At 40.9% G+C, this 20,560-nt stretch overlaps 1 protein-coding gene across 2 annotated transcripts in view; it reads right to left on the minus strand.

Annotated features, from left to right (window-relative positions):
* LOC139558528 (immunoglobulin superfamily member 21-like) overlaps positions 1 to 20,560 on the minus strand; it is a 307,618-nt gene that overhangs the window by 160,187 nt on the left and 126,871 nt on the right. For both annotated transcript variants that reach the window (XM_071373699.1, XM_071373706.1), the window contains exon 2: positions 13,433 to 13,545. In XM_071373699.1, coding sequence (XP_071229800.1) covers positions 13,433 to 13,545 — 113 coding nt within the window. The remainder of the gene's footprint in view (positions 1 to 13,432; positions 13,546 to 20,560) is intronic.

The following is a 20,560-nucleotide window of genomic DNA, read 5'->3' on the forward strand; positions in this document are numbered from 1 at the left end:
GCCCGACAGGATGCTCTCGAAAAAGTTTGTGAGTGTTTTTGGTGACAAGCCAAATTTCTTCAGCCTCCTGAGGTTGAAGAGGCGCTGCTGTGCCTTCTTCACCACGCTGTCTGTGTGGGTGGACCATTTCAGTTTGTCCGTGATGTGTACGCCGAGGAACTTAAAACTTTCCACCTTCTCCACTACTGTCCGGTCGATGTGGATAGGGGGCTGCTCCCTCTGCTGTGTCCTGAAGTCCACGATCATCTCCTTTGTTTTGTTGACATTGAGTGTGTATGCAAATTAATTACTTAAAAATCATACAATGTGATTTTCTGGATTTTAGATTCCATCTCTCACAGTTGAAGTGTACCTATGATAAAAAATTACAGATCTCTACATGCTTTGTAAGTAGTAAAACCTGCAAAATCGGCAGTGTATCAAATACTTGTTCTCAAGTATTTGATACACTGACAATTTTGCAGGTTTTCCTACTTACAAAGCATGTAGAGGTCTGTAATTTTTATCATAGGTACACTTCAACTGTGAGAGAAGGAATCTAAAACAAAAATCCAGAAAATCACATTGTATGATTTTTAAGTAATTAATTTGCATTTTATTGCATGACATAAGTATTTGATACATCAGAAAAGCAGAACTGAATATTTGGTACAGAAACCTTAGTTTGCAATTACAGAGATCATACGTTTCCTGTAGTTCTTGACCAGGTTTGCACACACTGCTGCAGGGATGTTGGCCCACTCCTCCATACAGACCTTCTCCAGATCCTTCAGGTTTCGGGGCTGTCGCTGGGCAATACGGACTTTCGGCTCCCTCCAAAGATTTTCTATTGGGTTCAGGTCTGGAGACTGGCTAGGCCACTCCAGGACCTTGAGATGCTTCTTACGGAGCCACTCCTTAGTTGCCCTGGCTGTGTGTTTCGGGTCGTTGTCATGCTGGAAGACCCAGCCACGACCCATCTTCAATGCTCTTACTGAGGGAAGGAGGTTGTTGGTCAAGATCTCGCGATACATGGCCCCATCCATCCTCCCCTCAATACGGTGCAGTCGTCCTGTCCCCTTTGCAGAAAAGCATCCCCAAAGAATGATGTTTCCACCTCCATGCTTCACGGTTGGGATGGTGTTCTTGGGGTTGTACTCATCCTTCTATTCCTCCAAACACGGCGAGTGGAGTTTAGAGCAAAAAGCTCTATTTTTGTCTCATCAGACCACATGACCTTCTCCCATTCCTCCTCTGGATCATCCAGATGGTCATTGGCAAACTTCAGACGGGCCTGGACATGCGCTGGCTTGAGCAGGGGGACCTTGCGTGCGCTGCAGGATTTTAATCCATGACGGCGTAGTGTGTTACTAATGGTTTTCTTTGAGACTGTGGTCCCAGCTCTCTTCAGGTCATTGACCAGGTCCTGCCGTGTAGTTCTGGGCTGATCCCTCACATTCCTCATGATCATTGATGCCCCACGAGGTGAGATCTTGCATGGAGCCCCAGACCGAGGGTGATTGACCGTCATCTTGAACTTCTTCCATTTTCGAATAATTGTGCCAACAGTTGTTGCCTTCTCACCAAGCTGCTTGGCTATTGTCCTGTAGCCCATCCCAGCCTTGTACAGGTCTACAATTTATCCCTGATGTCCTTACACAGCTCTCTGGTCTTGGCCATTGTGGAGAGGTTGGAGTCTGTTTGATTGAGTGTGTGGACAGGTGTCTTTTATACAGGTAACGAGTTCAAACAGGTGCAGTTAATACAGGTAATGAGTGGAGAACAGGAGGGCTTCTTAAAGAAAAACTAACAGGTCTGTGAGAGCCGGAATTCTTACTGGTTGGTAGGTGATCAAATACTTATGTCATGCAATAAAATGCAAATTAATTACTTAAAAATCATACAATGTGATTTTCTGGATTTTTGTTTTAGATTCCGTCTCTCACAGTTGAAGTGTACCTATGATAAAAATGACAGACCTCTACATGCTTTGTAAGTAGGAAAACCTGCAAAATCGGTAGTGTATCAAATACTTGTTCTCCCCACTGTATATATATATATATAAATATATATATATATATATATATATATATATAAACCCCCAAAGTGCCATATATATATATATATACAGTATATGGGATGTGGTATATGGCCAATATACCACGACTAAGGGCTATTGTTAAGCCCGACGCAACACGGAGTGCCTGGATACAGCCCTTAGCTTTGGAATATTGGCCATATACCACAAACCCCCAAAGTGCCTTATTGCTATTATAAACTGGTTACCAACATAATTAGAGCAGTAAAATAAATATTTTGTCATACCCGTGGTATGCGGTCTGTGTTAAGAATCAAGTAAAACTTTTGCTGCTACACATTATTCAGATTAATCAAATATTGTACAGTATGCTGTAGCATTAAAATGTCCCTTCACTGGAACTAAGGGGTCTGATATATAGATACTGTATATATTTATATATATATTTACATACACTCGAGATACTCCAACAAGCCGAGCCATTTTCACAATGACATAATTACACTTGGGGGTTTAAAGCAGCAGAAAGTTGAGCACACAAACCCCCCACAGGAGTGTGCTGTGTGTACACAGAGAGCTCTTTACTGTGCTCACATATTCCTGTTGCCTGGGCAACCCTGTCCCTGAGTTTTTCCGACTCGGATTTGGAATGTGACGCCTCCCTCATCTCTCCGCAGTCAGGAAACAGGATTACCGTAGAAAGAAAAACACTACTTCTTGGTCAAGTATTATACCAGCCATCCTATCCCTGTTCAAAGGTATGTATAGTTACATGTATCTGGACAAATCCATCTGACTCTGGACTGAATAGCCCAGCCAGCTATAGATTTTGCCCTGTCACAATGCACTCCAATGTCCTCCTCCAACTTCTGGTGTTGTACTACTCAAGAGAAAAGTAATTTGCATACCCATGATCTTGTGCTTTTTCTGTGTCAACAGCGTTAATGCGATTTGTAGAGAAATGTAGGCCACAAGTTAAGCTTGATGCACAACCAAAGACATTGTAAGTGTGTCCCTTACCAAATTGAAGTTGCTGCTGCAAACTTCCCGCAAGTTTCTGGCACTAAATAGTGTGCCACAAAGTGTTGCCAGACGTTTGTAAATGTTTGCCACTAGTGGTGATTTACAGCAAACCTTTGGCAACAATAATATGTATTGCCACTATAGCTAAACAGTTCGCCAGAGGTTTTTTCTGGCAAACAATTCTCTGAAGATTCTTTTTTAATCTGTGGCAAACCTGTGGTAACAATATGCATTGTCACTAGAAGCAAACAGTACATGTTTTTTTCAGTAAGGGATATTAGAATAAGATGAGGTGCAGGGGGAGTCTGTGTGAGCAGCAACTGTCTCATTCTCATCATCATTCCACAATTGCTTTTATGTTCCAGCTTAGACTGCATGAATTACATCACAGTATGTTACAGATAAAAATAAACTTTCCCAATTTTAAAGACAAGCTTATCCTTTAAGGCAGTGGTTCCCAAACTTTTCAAAGTCCCGTACCATTTCAAACATTCTACCTCCAGCTGCGTACCCCCTCTAGCACCAGGGTCAGCGCACTCTCAAATGTTGTTTTTTGCCATCATTGTAAGCCTGCTACACACACACTATACGATACATTTATTAAACATAAGAATGAGTGTTGCCACAACCGTGGGAAGTGACAAAGAGCTCTTATAGGATCAGGGCACAAATAATAATATAATAATAATCAATAATTTTGCTCTTTATTTAACCATCTTACATATAAAATCGTATTTGTTCATCGAGAATTATGAATAACTCACCACAGGTTAATGAGAAGGGTGTGCCTGAAAGGATGCACATAACTCTGCAAGTTGGGATGTATTGGAGAGAGTCTCAGTCTTAAATCATTTTCCACACACAGTCTGTGCCTCTATTTAGATTTTATGCTAGTGAGGGCCGAGAATACATTCTCACATAGGTATGTGGTTGCAAAGGGCATCAGTGTCTTAACAGCAAGACTTGCCAAGGCAGGATACTCTGAGCGCAGCCCAATCCAGAAATCTGGCAGTGGCTTCTGATTTAAATAACATTTTCACAGAACCACTTGTTGCAATTTTGATGAGGCTCTCTTGTTCAGATATCGGTAAGTGGACTGGAGGCAGGGTATGAAAGGGATAATGAATCCAGTTGTTTGTGTCATCCGTTTCGGGAAAGTATCTGCGTAATTGCTCACTCAGGTGCTTCGCTATATCACATTTGACATTGTCCATAAGCTTGAGTCATACAATGATGGAAAGATCTGTGTGTTGTCCTTGTTAATGCAGACAGAGAAGAGCTCCAACTTCTTAATCATAGCCTCAATTTTGTTCCACACGTTGAATATAGTCCTGGATTCAGATCATTCAGGCGAGAAAAACATCACCCAGATGTTGCCAGTCGTGTGAGAAACTCGTCATCATGCAAGCGGTCAGACAAGTGAAAATGATGGTTAGTAAAGAAAACTTTATGCTCGTCTCTCATTAAAAAAAAGTGTCAATACTTTGCCTCTTGATAACCAGCGCACAGTATGTTGTAAAAGCGTTACATGGTCGCTGCCCATATCATTACATAGTGCAGAAAATACACGAGAGTTCAGGGGCCTTGCTTTAACAAAGTTAAACCATTTTCACTGTAGTGTCCAAAACGTCTTTCAAGCTATCAGGCATTCCCTTGGCAGCAAGAGCCTCTCGTGGATGCTGCAGGATACAGTGGTTGCTCCACTAAAATATTTGTTATTATGCTGTGGGACTTAGAGGTAATTTGTAGTTTAGTACGGTACCCTGCGTCACCACTTCATTGCTCCAGACCAGCGCAAGGGGGAGTTAGAGCACTGATTATGCTTTTGTGTCCTACTGTGTCTCTAACTGACAATGAATGGGCGACATAAACCTAAATAGACATTGATAATTGTGCACGACTTCAGTATTACTTACTAAAACTGTTGTTACACTAAGGTTTTTATTATTTTATTTTATTAGGATTATTTTGCTCTTACTGTAGTACTGTAGCCCACTCCCGACCGGTCACGTGGAATTCCCGCGAGAGAGTAATGGTTAATGTGATTGGATGTTAATTATTTGACTAGGCTACCTGTATTTGACATTGTGGTGTTATTTCGATGAACACTAGATGGTTTAATTTTATTTTTGGCAGAGAAATGAGGCTACTCAGGCAAGAAAAAAAACTGTAATGTATAGCCTCAAATGTATAGCCCTGTTGGAAAATATAAATGGACTGTTTGAAAATGTGATGAAAAAAAAAGTACAATTTTTATTTAAAAAAAGAAACGTTTTTCACAATTTTATTTGGCTTACCCCGACGGCATTGCGTGTACCCCAGTTTGGAAATACCTGCTCTAAGGAAACCAAACTGCAGGACTGAAACAATGTATTTTAATAATATATACGTATTTTCAGGAAACTTCCCCGCTACATGCATGTTTCCATTTTTGAAAGACGTACAAGCAGTTAGCTAACATTTACCAACAAAAGATTGGAAAGTCATAAGAGGGAATGTTATTGAGGGGGAGGTACTGTATTGTTCCTATATCACATTCGAAAATGAGTTCATAGATAATGGTGGCTTTGTATTCCTTTGTTTACTTCTTTGGTAGTTATAGGTTCATTGCTCATGCTCATAACACTGTATTTAGTAGAGTTAAATATTATTCCTACCAAGGTTCTTCTCATATATCCTACAAATTTATGCTAGGCTACCTCTCACAAATAAATGGGCTCTCATTGTCTAATAGTCCCAAGTGGGAGACTGTAATGCATTACACAGAACAAAAGCAAAATCAGTGAAAAGGAAAATGGATTCCACAGCAAATAAGCCTAGTTGACAAATAAGTGCTACTCCCATTACAGTTCACTTATAAAGTGATAGCAAACATCAAAGCCTTGAAGTAATGAAAATCTGAGATAGGCTATTATTGAAAGTAAGCCTACCTCTATGAAGTGCAGCACTTACTGTACATCTCCCCTTTAAATCCCCTCTCTCTCTCTGCAATCTCTACTTGTCAATCAACAGTCATTTCTGCATGAGAGCCCATGTGATCTATTCAAGTGGAAGAATATCATGTGTCTAACCAAATGCTCACATCAATACTCTACAATTCAACTTAATCAAGAGGCTCATATGAATTGTATAAATTCCAGCAAATTCTCAATGGCTAATGACACATTCAGATCATTAACTTGAACTTAAACATCACAGGTGTCTTGCAATATCAATTATCAGACTGTTGAAAGCAAAAAAACTAAATATATATATATATATAAATATCTCCATGATAACACTATTAGTTCCATCCTTTCATAACAGTATCTTCGATCTCTTCTATGAGGTGAGAATAGAGCTCAAACTGACAACGAGCAGGTTGAAGACAGCTGGTCCTGAGACATTATAATGGAAGAGGCTGAGGTTAACCTGCCTGAACCATGTGGACCCTATGTGTGAGATAGCATTAATTCAAACAGATGAGCTTAGTGACAGGTCCGTGGTAAATTGCCCATGTTTAGGGCACTGGGCTCTGCTGACTATGTTGGCCAGAGAGATGATCCCATAAGAGTGCTGTCAGAGTGGGAGGAGGGATGTAGTAATGAGAGAGGGGAATCGGGGAGAGAGAGGGAGGTTAAACTAGGGAGAATTAAGCGTAATGCAGAATGGCACTCAACAGGCAGCCAAGCGGAAACCTTGCGCTGTCACCATCAACACTGCTGAGGTCCCCATAGGGAGAGAGCCATGGGTATCTCTTCATTATAGTGACATAATCAGAACAAGCACAGCATGAGGTGAGCTGCCACACGTCTCAGTGAGGATAAGTCTCCACAGGCCTCCCCAGCCAGCATCTTATCCCTCCATGTCCCTACTGCACATGTTCAGAATGGTTTCAGAGCTGATAGAGATTCTCTCCTCCACTCTATCTGTAACCCCATCATGAAATGCTATTACAATGTTGAGGACAGTTTGATGGTATTACATATCCACAGTGCCTAATCCATGGTCTGCCAGAACCCACTGCAAAATAAAAGCATTCATGTGGCCCTCAGTGGAATATCACATACACTTGAGATGCTTTTATGTGTTTGCTTTAGGAGCATAGTGGTCTGGTCTGACTAATACATTTAAACATCCAATAGATGGAAAAAACACTCATGGTGAGTGAGCCCTCTCTAGTATTATAGTCCATCTGGGTTTTTTTCCTTCAGTATTTTCCTCTTCACTGTCTACCTCACCATGACCAATATAAATGTGGAATTGGAGATTCTTCCGATCCTACTTTTGATAATTTTTTTATAAAGAGCATTTTTGCATTATTGGTATTGGTGAAACAAGAATGAAAAGGATCACAAAACCACATTTCAATCTTGGATGTTGGTGTAGTCTTTATCTTCCAATATTTACCCCAAAATTACTTTAGGCCCAAATGGGTTTCTTCCCAATGAACTGATCTTTGTGTAATTCAGGGGATTACATCTCCTCTCACAGATAAGTCCCTAACACAAACACAGTGTTGACATACAGTAAGATGGAAATCTGCTCTAACTTCCAGGGAGATATTAGGCACTGCGCTGATCTGGATAGCTTCTTTGTGAGGTGCAAGTAAACAATAATAAATTCCCGAACTATGAAAAGAGGCATGTAGAAAATGGTACTTACAAAAGAGGCATATTGAACCTCCATCAGTTTATCCAAGTTGTCTGACTTTGTGATTTTTATGATTATCTTTGTTATCAGGGCTATGTCAAATGCCACACAGAGATTGTTCAAAATGTAAAACGAACAAGTTTTGAATAGTAATTTGAGCTTTTTTAGGTGACTATGTTTGACATCTTTCTACATTCCGATATGCTGCCCACTAATACTCTACTAGGCCAGCTTGAAAGCCTCTCAATAGCAATCTTAATTATCTTGAGGGACTACGCTAAACCTTAGCCATGCTAAGGATATGCAAGATTTCAAGGAGCAGTCTGGTGCTGGTGTGCATTACAGAATCCGTTAAGATAAGGGCAACCTGGTAATGAATGAGTGGCTAACTGAGATCTTTAGTTCATTCAGCTTCTGTTTCGTTGGCCAGACTTCGATTAGATATGATGATTCCCCAGGTGGGTATCAACTCCACTTCCATTTGAATGTGGGGGAGAAATGAGAAGTCGACAGTTTAGTTAAATAAAAGGCAGAGATTAAAGAGACTTTGGCAGCTGAGTGTGGATAATTGATTTATAATTTATTCGTGGTTGCATCGAGCAGTGGGCACAAGAGAGATAAGGCTGGTTTCTCTCTACAACCTCTGCATTTTCCTCAGTATCCAATACTTGATGTGGACAGCCTTGCTCTCTATGGAGTTTGTTTTATCCTACAGCAGCATACCATAACAGTCTAGTTCCTGCGTGGCAAAAATGATAGTGAGGACTCCAAAAAAATTATCTATTGTTGAATTCTATTAAATGTCCTCTTCCAAATCCATTCCCCCAAAGGGCAGACATGTTCACTGTGTAAAAGGCATTGCTATGATCAAGAGAGACTGAATTACTTCAAATACTTTGCATTCATATCTGCACCAATATTAAACATTATTGTAGGCTAGTCCTTGAGAGCACGAAGCTTACAAGCCCAACAAGGTAAGGACTCCATATAAACTAAACTGGCTCAAGTTCTACTCACATATCAGTCAGGATACTGTCTATGACTGCAGCATTCCACAGAATAAAGAAAGCATATTTCATCATGCGTACTTGTATAACCCTTAACAGCGATTAATTGGGGAGTTTAGGGTAAATTAAATAATCAGGCCATGAGCTGACAGCTGTTGCTTCATTGATATCCATCCAAGTGCTTCTGTGTGACCTCTTTTGAACACCATTGTTTCAGTAGACAAAACCCAGCCTCTGATCTATAATCATCTGCCTATTAATGTCACATTAGCTTCCATTTTATGCAAAATATCTCGGCATAGTTTTGGTACACATTATCCACAAAGCAACAGCAACATTACAGACCCGAGCATTAGAGCTTGAGGGGCTGAGACAAAGACATTCTTTCTCTGACATACTGTACTTAATTATCTTGAACATTTATGCAGTTTATTCCACCAACTGGGGTTGTGATAACTGCAGAGTGACCAGCTGTGAACCATTAAGACATGGCAATAACTAGCTAGCAGATTGTAATGGGCTGATGTGATGCTCCATTAGCCATTACAGGTTAGGTACTGTTTGGCATACTGTAGGTACTGTCAACCAACCTTAACTTGGCGATACTTCCGCAATTTCCGACTTTGAAGACAACCAATGTCTTCTAAACGTCCATGTCTAGTTTCAGGGGGTTCGTTTGAATTTAGAAAATGCTTTGTTATTAAACATGAAGTAATCCAACACTATGTACTTGTCTTGCCTACTTCAAATGCTCTCTAATTGATTGAGACAGGTGCGTGGTAATAACGGTAAAACTCTAAATTGAAACGAACCGTCTGCAACTAGACATGGACGTTTAGAAGACATTGGATGTCTTCCAAGTCGGGTATTAAGGAACTATCGACAAGTTAAGGTTGGTCGAAAATGATCTGTGCTACGCCAAACAGTACCAATCGAATAATGTCTATCAGCCAGGTGGAATAGAGTAATGGTCTGACTAGGCAATATTTGTAATATCTAGGCAATGACATGCTGATAGGAAAATCAGGTTACAAACTGAGAGCCAGAGTGACACTCTCTACACCTGGCCTAAATTGACTGGCCATCCGTATTCCTTAAAATGTGACTGACACATTATACACCAGAGGAAAGAGGAAAATTAATTTGGCCTACAGCACCAGTCAAACGTTTTTACACACCTACTCATTCAAGGGGTTTTCTTTATTTGACTATTTTCTACATTGTAGAATAATAGTGAATACATCAAAACTATGAAATAATACATATAGAATCATGTAATAACCAAAAAGTGTTAAACAAATTAAAATATATTTTAGATTCTTCAAAGTAGCCACCCTTTGCCTTGATGACAGCTTTGCAAACTTGGCATTCTCTCAACCAGCTTCACCTAGAATGCTTTTCCAGCAGTTTTGAAGGAGTTCCCACATATAATAAGCACTTGTTGGCTGCTTTCCTTCACTCTGTGGTCCAACTCAACCCAAACCATCTCAATTTGGTTGAGGTTGGGTGATTGTGGAGGCCAGGTCATCTGATGCAGCACTCTCCTTCTTGGTCAAATAGCCCTTACACAGCCTGGAGATGTGTTGGGTCATTGTCCAGTGAAAAGCAAATGATAGTCCCACTCAGCGCAAACCAGATGGGATGGCGTATAGCTGCAGAATGCTGTGGTAGTTATGTTGCTAAGTTCGCTTTGAATTCTAAATAAATCACTGACAATGTTACCAGCAAAGCACCCCCACACCATCACACCTCCTCCTCCTCCATGCTTCACGGTGGGAACCACAAATGCGGAGATCATCCATTCACCTATTCTGCATCTCACAAAGACACAGCGTTTGGAAACAAAAATCTCAAATTTGGACTCATCAGACCAAAGGACAGATTTCCACTGGTCTAAGGTCCATTGCTCATGCTTCTTTGCCCAAGAAAGTCTCTTCTTATAGTGGTGTCCTTTAGCAGTGGTTTCTTTGCAGTAATTCGACCATAAAGGCCTGATTCATGCAGTCTCCTCTGAACAGTTGATGTTGAGATGTGTATGTTACTTGAACTCTGTGAAGCATTTATTTGGGCTGCAATTTCTGAGTCTGGTAACTCTAATAAACGTATCATCTGCAGCAGAGGTAACTTTGGGTCTTCCTTTCCTCATGAGAGCCAGTTTCATCATAGCGCTTGATGGTTTTTACGACTGCACTTAAAAAGAACTTTCAAAGTTCTTGAAATTGTCCGTATTAACTGACATTCATGTTTCTCTTTCCTTATTTGAGCTGTTCTTGCCATAATATGGACTTGGTCTTTTACCAAATAGGGCTATCTTCTTGTCACGTTCTGACCTTAGTTCCTTTTTTATGTCTTTATTTTAGTTTGGTCAGGGCGTGAGTTGGGGTGGGCATTCTATGTTGTTTTTTCTATGTTTTGTTCTGTTGTTCTATTTCTATGTGTTTGGCCTAGAATGGTTCTCAATCAGAGGCAGGTGTCAGTCGTTGTCTCTGATTGGGAGCCATATTTAGGTAGCCTGTTCGTCTATTGTGTTTTGTGGGTGGTTGTTTCCTGTGTCTGTGTTTGCACCATACGGGACTGTTTCAATTTTTGTTTGTTCATGCACTTTGTTATTTTGTATTTTTGTAGTGTTCAGTTTTATATATTAAAATGGACAATTACCACGCTGCACATTGGTCCGATATCTCTTACTCCTCGTTAGAAGAAGAGGAAAGTCGTTACACTTCTGTATACCAACCCTACCTTGTCACAACACAACTGATTGGCTCAAACGCATTAAGAAGGAATGAAATTCCACAATTTAACTTTTAACAAGGCACAACTGTTAATTGAAATGCATTCCAGGTGACTACTTCATGAAGCTGGTTATGAGTGTGCAAAGCTGTCATCAAGGCAATGGGTGGCTACTTTGAAGAATATAAAGTATATTTTGATTTGTATAACACTTTTTTGGTTACTACAATATTCCATATATTTTATTTCATAGTTTTGATGTCTTCCCTGTTATTCTACAATGTATTACAACTTAAAAATAAAGAAAAAAATAAAGAGTAGGTGTGTCTAAACTTTTGACTGGTACTGTACATCTTATAAAATGTATAAATACAGTGCATTCAAAAGGTATTCAGACCCCTTCACTTTTTCTACATTTTGTTATGGTACAGCCTTATTCTAAAATTGTTTAAATTGTTTGTTTCTCATCAATCTACACACAATACCCCATAATGACAGAGCAAAAACAGGTTTTTAGAAATTATTGCAAAACATTTTTTTAAATGAAATATCACATTAACATAAGTATTCAGACCCTTTACTCAGTACTTTGTTGAAGCACCTTTGGCAGCAATTACAGCCTCGAGTCTACTTGGGTATGACGCTATAAGCTTGGCACACCTGTATTTGGGTAGTTTCTCCCATTCTTCTCTATTTTCAGATCTCTCCAGAGATGTTCGATCAGGTTCAAGTCCGGGTTCTGGCTGGGCCACTCAAGGATATTCAGAGACTTGTCCCGAAGCAACTCTTGCATAGTCTTGGCTGTGTGCTTAGGGTCATTGTCCTGTTGGAAGGAGAACCTTCGCCCCAGTCTGAGGTGTTGAGCGCTCTGGAGCAGGTTTTCATCAAGGACCTCTCTGTACTTTGCTTCGATCATCTTTCCCTTGATCCTTACTAGTCTCCCAGTCCCTGCTGCTGAAAATCATACCCACTCCATGATGTTGTAACGCAACCATGCTTCACCGTAGGGATGGTATTGGCCAGGTGATGAGCGGTGCCTGGTTGCCTCGAAACATGACACTTGGCCTTCAGGCCAAAGAGTTCAACCTTGGTTTCATCAGGCAAGAGAATCTGGTTCATCATGGTCTGAGAGTCCTTTAGGTACCTTTTGGCAAACTCCAAGCGGGCTAACATGTGCCTTTTACTGAGGAGTGGCATCCATCTGGTCATTCTACCATAAAGGCCTGATTGATGGAGTACTGTATAGATGATTGTCCTTCTGGAAGGTTCTCCCATCTCCACAGAGGAACTCTGGAGCTCTGTCAGAGTGACCATCGAGTTATTGGTCACCTCCCTGACCAAGTCCCTTCTCCCCCGATTGCTTAGTTTGGCCGGACGGCCAGCTCTTGGAGGAGTCTTGGTGGTTACAAACTTCTTCCATTTAAAGGATGGAGGCCACTGTGTTCTTGGGGACCTTCAATGCTGCAGACGTGTTTTGGTACCCTTCCCCAGATCTCTGCCTCGACACAATCCTGTCTCGGACCTCTATGGACAATTCCTTCGACCTCATGGCTTGGTTTTTGCTCTGACATGCACTGTCAACTGTGAGATCTTATATAGACAGGTGTGTGCCTTTCCAAATTATGTCCAATCAAGTTGTAGAAACATCTCAAGGATGATCAATGGAAACAGGATGCACCTGAGCCCAATTTCGAGTCTCATTACAAAAGATCTGAATACTTCGGCAATAAGGTATTTCTGTTTTTTATTTCGAATAAATTAGCAAACATTTCTAAAGACCTGTTTTCGCTTTATCTTTATGGGTTATTGTGTGTATATTGATAAGGGCATATTTTTATTTAATCCATTTTAGAATAAGGCTGTAACATATAGTAACAAAATGTGGAAAAAGTGAAGGGGTCTGAATAATTTCAGAATGCACTGTAATTGACAACAAAAAGTGATTAAGCCACACAGATCAGAGTTGATGGGCCAGTGTACATGGCATATACAGTATAGAGCATGAGCTTGTAGCTTTACTCACCCTGTACCACACAATCTCTCGAAGTCTTCCATCAGTCTTGAAGTTGCACTTCAGGGTCACAGTTTCACCCACAACAACAGGAGGAAGGGGCTCAATTGTTACTGTCAGATATCCTATAGGGAAGAAGAAAGATATAATGAGTATGGTTAGCAATGTCATATCATGAATACACTGAGTGTATACAACATTAAGAACACATGCTCTTTCCATGACATAGACTGACCAGGTGAATCCAGTTTAAAGGTAAGATCCCTTATTGATGTCACTTGTTAAATCCACTTCAATTCGTGTAGATGATGGGGAGGAGACAGCTTAAATAAGGATTTTTTAGCCTTGAGAATATTGAGACATGGATATGTGTGCCATTCAGAGCATGAATAGAAAAGACAAAAAAATTTAAGTTCCTTTGAACTGGGTATGGTAATAGGTGCCAGGCGTACCGGTTTGTGTCAAGAACTGCAACGCTGCTGTTTTTTTACGCTCAACAGTTTCCTGTGTGTATCAAGAATGGTCCACCACCCAAAGGACATCCAGCCAACTTGATGCTGCTGTGGGAAGCATTGGAGTAAACATGGGCCAGCATCCCTGTGCAATGCTTTCGACACCTTGTAGAGTCCATGCCCCGACGAATTGAGGCTGTTCTCAGGGAAAAATGCAGGGTGGCAACTCAATATTAGGAAGGTGTTCATAATATTTGGTATATTCAGTGTATAATAGCAAGTTTGCTATCAACAATTCAAAGTTAGATCAATCTTTGTTCCCTGTTGATGGAACACCAGCAGTGCATGCATATTAATGATTGTTTGAAACATGGAAATATGTGTAGTTTGACCCCCAAAAAATATTATTATACTTTAGAGCAGGGTTTTCTAACTCCAGTCCTCGAGTACACCGAACAACATATATTTCTGTTGTAGCCCCAGACAAACTCACCTGATCAACTCATTGAGGGCTGAATGATTATATGACAAGTTCAACCAGGTGTGCTTTTCCCGGGCTACAACAAAACATTTTACTGTTGGGGGTACTGGAGGACTGGAGTTTAGAAAAACTGTTTTAGCAGGGCTGTTTAATTACGGTCCTGGAGGGCTGAAACGATCATGTTTTTTGTTTCTACCTGGTAATTGCACTCACCTGGTGTCCCAGGTCTGAATTATTCCCGTATTAGAAGGAGAGGATGATAAACAGAAGTGTTTTGGCCATCCAGGACTGATATTGAACAGCCCTGCTATAGAGTGTATTTCAGAAATAGCTTATATAAAGTATTGACATGTTTTGTTTTTCATTAATATAGGGAATGCATTTTCATTGGCTTCAACACTTTTCAGTGAAATAAATTAGAAAAGGGTCTAAAAGCAGTGTCTAAAAGCAGATGTAACATGTACTATTCATGTATTTTAAATAGATCTGGATTACACCACAGCAAATATTCTAATTGAATGCCCAACATGATTTATTCAAAGTTTTCTCAAATTGTTGAGGTCCCAGTAGATCAGGCCTCTCCCTGTTTTCGATTCCAATCTCAGTTGTAACTAACCTGATTCAATTTATCAACCAGCTAATTATTAGAATCAGGAGCGCTAGATTAGGATTGAAGCTAAAACCTACAGGACGATATTGCTCCAGGAAGATGGAGAGCCCTGCAATAGATACACAGTGACAACCAATTTGAACAAAATAGGATCAACCTGTGCATAGCCCCACATATTTTGTATGTTGGTTTCAGTGACCCCCACGCCCCGCCTCCAATTTATCTTATGTTATGATAACTAGAGAAGAAACAGCTAATCAGAAACAAATAATGTCACTGAAGGACATAAATCTTGCTCAGCTATACTGTACTTTGAACATTCTTAGATATACCAGTTTTGTCAGTATAAAATTACAATGAAACACAGACTGTTTGACATTGAATTAACTTCCTCTGTCAAGTAGCACCAACTTCCAATACAAGTATGACAATTAGTAAAGAGTAACATATGGCTTCATTCCTTCATACCATGGTTTGTGATTACTCCTAACGATCTGAAATGCTTAGCCTAAGAAATGTTGTGATTATCAATTCAAATTAAACTAAATGTTGTCTTTAATTACTAATTTAACAACTACACATGTTGTAGTTGTTCATGAAAGTGTTTGCCAAACTCTTCAGAAAATATTGTAACTTTCTGATGAAAACATGTAAATGTTCAGGGAATGTCTCATTATCCATGACAGAAAATCAAAGACAGAAATCTTGATTTACAGCCCGGAACACGAGACTGTGTAGGCCTACACTAGTGGCTGAAGTCGATTACACTCAATGTAAAATTCCTTGCTTTGGGTTTGACATTATTATGGCTGAGTAGGGGGTAGAGGATGGTATTCTAAATCTGTGATGGATGTTCTTTTTTGTGTATATGACAAAGTATTCTGGCTGATGCGACTCGCATGGTACACATTGAAGGAATCAGGAGCACATTGAGTTAGGTGTCAGCTAGCCAGACTAGATTCCAACCCTTTGATTGGGGTCGGAGAGGGCTTCTGTTTAGATTAGTGCAAGGCAGAGCAGGAGCAAGTTATGGCTCGGGAAAACGTACCTCAATCCAGGAATAGTCCATGGAACTGTCTTCCAAATGTTCCCATTATGCAAAAAGTTACATCAAGAAGATTTAAATACTGCTAGTTTTTTCATCCTCATGCTAGGTAGCAGAAGCAACAGCAGCCATTTTGGAATGCACATCACGTTGAACAACAAAGGATAGTCAGCCAATCAGGCCCCTTGTTGTTCAACACTACGTGCTTTCCAAAATGGCTGCTGTAATATTATGCTGTAGTATTGGCCAATCATTGTTATGTGAAATGTGCAATAGCATTGCTTTTAAAGCATGATCACTGTCCATAAAAATGTTTGCCTACCCATTTCAAGATGTTAATGGTTTATGCCAGGTCAGGGCAGGTCCTTATTGGAGAACTGCTTGGTAAGGTAACATGTTGCTACGGAGGTTTGAGAGTTTCCATTGTTGCTCAGGAGACTTACATTTCCTCACTAACTTTAAACATCAGCTATCTGAGCAGCTAACCGATCGATGCAGCTGTACATAGTCCATCTGTAAATAGCCCACCCAATCTACCTACCTCATCCCCATTTTGTTTTTATTTACTTTGCTGCTCTTTTGCACACCAGTATCACTACTTACACACCATCATCTGCTCATCTATCACTCCAGTGTTAATCTGCTAAATAGTAATTACTTTGCTACTATGGCCTATTTATTGCCTTACCTCCTCATGCCATTTGCACACACAGTATATAGACTTTCTTTTTTTCCTATTGTGTTATTGACTGAATGCTTGTTTATTCCATGTGTAACTCTGTGTTGTTGTTTCTGTCGCACTGCTTTGCTTTATCTTGGCCAGGTCGCAGTTGTAAATGAGAACTTGTTCTCAACTAGCTTACCTGGTTAAATAAAAATAAATAAATTATAGGGCATTTTTCCTTTTGTGCTCGAGTGAAGTCCTTTAAAAAAATTATTATTATAAAATTTAAAAAATCTCACCATTCTGCATTTGTATGTTTTGTAAATAACCTCCCACCTGCACTGTTACCTACATGTTTTGCTCCTGGTCCTCTGACTGTTGCTCCTCAAAGACTACAGGGTCCTCTATCTTAACAAACTCATTGTGGAGAGGCTCTCTTCTTCACTCCTGTCACTTACAGTAAGTCACATGTACTGCAGTCTGTACAGGGGTGTGGTAGATTTATTCAGTTTATGTAAATCTCAATCCTTGCCATAAAAGAATATGGCTAGGACAGGGCCAGTCTTGTAATGAATCACAATATGCTACACAAATGAACTGCAGCAGCATCTGAGTTTGGTGAAAATGAGTTAACCAAAGCATGAGAAAATTCAGCACCGTGGAGAGTCTCCTGTACAGACTTCAGGGACTTGAAAAACTGCTGCTGTAGGTCTGTTCAGCTCCTCTACCATCCCTCCCACTGAGAATAGCTTTTACTCTACCTCCCTCTCTCAGTAACTGAACAACAAGTAATCATGAAGTGATACAATGCAATTGGTGTGGAACAAACACTAATCTCAGTTTTCAAAAGTCTCTAGTAATATGTTTGTAAAAGAAAGACAAATGCTAAATTATTTTTGCTATTTTCTACATTGTAGAATAATTGTAAAGACATCAACACTATGAAATAACACATATGGAATCATGTAGTAGCAAAAAAGTGTTAAAAAAATCTAAAATATATTTTAGATTTTAGATTCTTCAAAGTAGCCCTTTTCCTTGATGACAGCTTGGCACACTCTTGGTATTCTCTCAACCAGCTTCATGAGGAATGCTTTTCCCACATATGCTGAGCACTTGTTGGCTGCTTTTCCTTCACTCTGCGTTCCAACTCATCCCAAACCATCTGAATTGGGTTGAGGTCAGGTGATTGTGGAGGCCAGGTTATCTGATGCTGCACTCCATCACTCTCCTACTTCGTCAAATAGCCCTTACACAGCCTGGAGGTGTGCTGGGTCATTGTCCTGTTGAAAAACAAATGATAGTCCCACTCAGAGCAAACCAGATGGGATGGCGTATCGCTGCAGAATGCTGAGGTAGCCATGCTAGTTAAGTCTGCCTTGAATTCTAAATAAATCACAGACAGTGTCACCAGCAAAGCACCCCCACACCATCGCACCTCCTCCTCCATGCTTCACGGTGGGAACCACACATGCAGAGATCATCCGTTCACCTGCTCTGTGTCTCACAAAGACACAGCGGTTGGAACCAAAAATCTCAAATTTGGACTCATCAGACCAAAGGACAGATTTCCACAGGTCTAATGTCCATTGCTTGTGTTTCTTGGTACAAACAATTCTCCTCGTCTTATTGGTGTCCTTAGTAGAGGTTTCTTTGTAGCAATTCGACCAGAAGGCCTGATTCACGCAGTCTCCTCTGAACAGTTGATGTTGCGATGTGTATGTTACTTGAACTCCGGGAAGCATTTACTTGGGCTGCAATCTGAGGTGCAGTTAACTCTGATGAACTTATCCTCTGCAGCAGAGGTAACTGTGGGTCTTCCTTTCCTGTGGCCGTCCTCATGAGAGCCAGTTTAATCATAACGCTTGATGTTTTTTTAATTAAAAAAAATAATATATATTTCACCTTTATTTAACCAGGTAGGCCCGTTGAGAACAAGTTCTCATTTACAACTGCGACCTGGGCAAGATAAAGCAAAGCAGTGTGACACAAACAACTACACAGAGTTACACATGGAATAAACAAACGTACAGTCATTAGCACAATAGAAAAAGTCTATATACAGTGTGTAAGGAGGTAAGGCAATAGCGAAATAATTACAATTTAGCAAATTAACACCGGAGTGATAGATGTGCAGATGATGATGTGCAAGTAGAAATACTGGTGTGCAAAAGAGCAAAAAAGTTAATACAAACAATATAGGGATGAGGTAGATAGTTGATAGCCTATTGACAGATGGTCTGTGTACAGCTGCAGCGATCGGTAAGCTGCTCAGATAGCTGATGCTTAAAGTTAGTGAGGGAGATACAAGTCTCCAACTTCAATGATTTTTGCAATTCGTTCCGGTCATTGGCAACAGAGAACTGGGAGGAAAGGCGGCCAAAGGAGGTGTTGGCTTTGGGGATGACCAGTGAGATATACCCGCTGGAGTGCGTGCTACGGGTGGGTGTTGTTATGGTGACCAGTGAGCTGAGATAAGGCGGAGCTTTACCTAGCAAAGACTTATAGATTACCTGGAGCCAGTGGGTTTGGCGACAAATATGTAGCGAGGGCCAGCCGACCAGATCATACAGGTCTCAGTGGTGGGTGGTATATGGGGCTTTGGTGACAAAACGAATGGCACTGTGATAGATTGCATCCAGTTTGCTGAGTAGAGTGTTGGAGGCTATTTTGTGAATGACATCGCCGAAGTCGAGGATCGGTAGGATAGTCAGTTTTACGAGGGTATGTTTGGCAGCGTGAGTGAAGGAGGCTCTGTTGCGAAGTAGGAAGCCGATTCTAGATTTAATTTTGGATTGGAGATGTTTAATATGAGTCTGGAAGGAGAGTTTACAGTCTAGCCAGACACCTAGGTATTTGTAGTTGTCCACATATTCTAAGTCAGAACCGTCCAGAGTAGTGATGCAAGACGGGCGGGTGCGGGCAGGGATTGGTTGAAAAGCATGCATTTAGTTTTACTAGCGTTTAAGAGCAGTTGGAGGTCACGGAAGGCGTGTTGTATGGCATTGAAGCTCGTTTGGAGGTTTGTTAACACAGTGTCCAAATAAGGGCCAGATGTATACAGAATGGTGTCGTCTGCATAGAGGTGGATCAAGGAATCACCCGTAGCAAGAGCGACATCATTGATATATACAGAGAAAAGTGTCGGCCCGAGAATTGAACCCTGTGGTACCCCCATAGAGACTGCCAGAGGTCCGGACAACAGGCCCTCCGATTTGACACACTGAACTCTATCTGAGATGTAGTTGGTGAACCAAGCGAGGCAGTCATTTGAGATACCACGGCTGTTGAGACTGCCGATAAGAATATGGTGATTGACAGAGTCGAAAGCCTTGGCCAGGTCGATGAAGATGGCTGCACAGTACTGTCTTTTATCAATGGCGGTTATGATATCGTTTAGTACCTTTAGCGTGGCTGAGGTGCACTCGTGACCAGCTCGGAAACCGGATTGCACAGCGAAGAGGGTACGGTGGGATTCGAAATGGTCAGTGATCTGTTTGTTAACTTGGCTTTCGAAGACTTTAGAATGGCAGGCCAGGATGGATATAGGTCTGTAACAGTTTGGGTCTAGAGTGTTACCCCCTTTGAAGAGGGGGATGACCGCGGCAGCTTTCCAATCTTTAGGAATCTCAGACGATATGAAAGAGAGGTTGAACAGACTGGTAATTGGGGTTGCAACAATGATAATTTTAGAAAGAGAGGGTCCAGATTGTCTAGCCCAGCTGATTTGTACGGGTCCAGGTTTTGCAGCTCTTTCAGAACATCTGCTATCTGGATTTGGGTGAAGGAGAAGCTGGGGAGGCTTGGGCAAGTAGCTGCGGGGGTGCAGAGCTGTTGGCCGGGGTTGGGGTAGCCAGGAGGAAAGCATGGCGAGTCGTAGAGAAATGC

This window comes from Salvelinus alpinus, chromosome 2 (genome assembly GCF_045679555.1).
Source record: "Salvelinus alpinus chromosome 2, SLU_Salpinus.1, whole genome shotgun sequence".
NCBI lineage: Eukaryota > Metazoa > Chordata > Actinopteri > Salmoniformes > Salmonidae > Salvelinus > Salvelinus alpinus.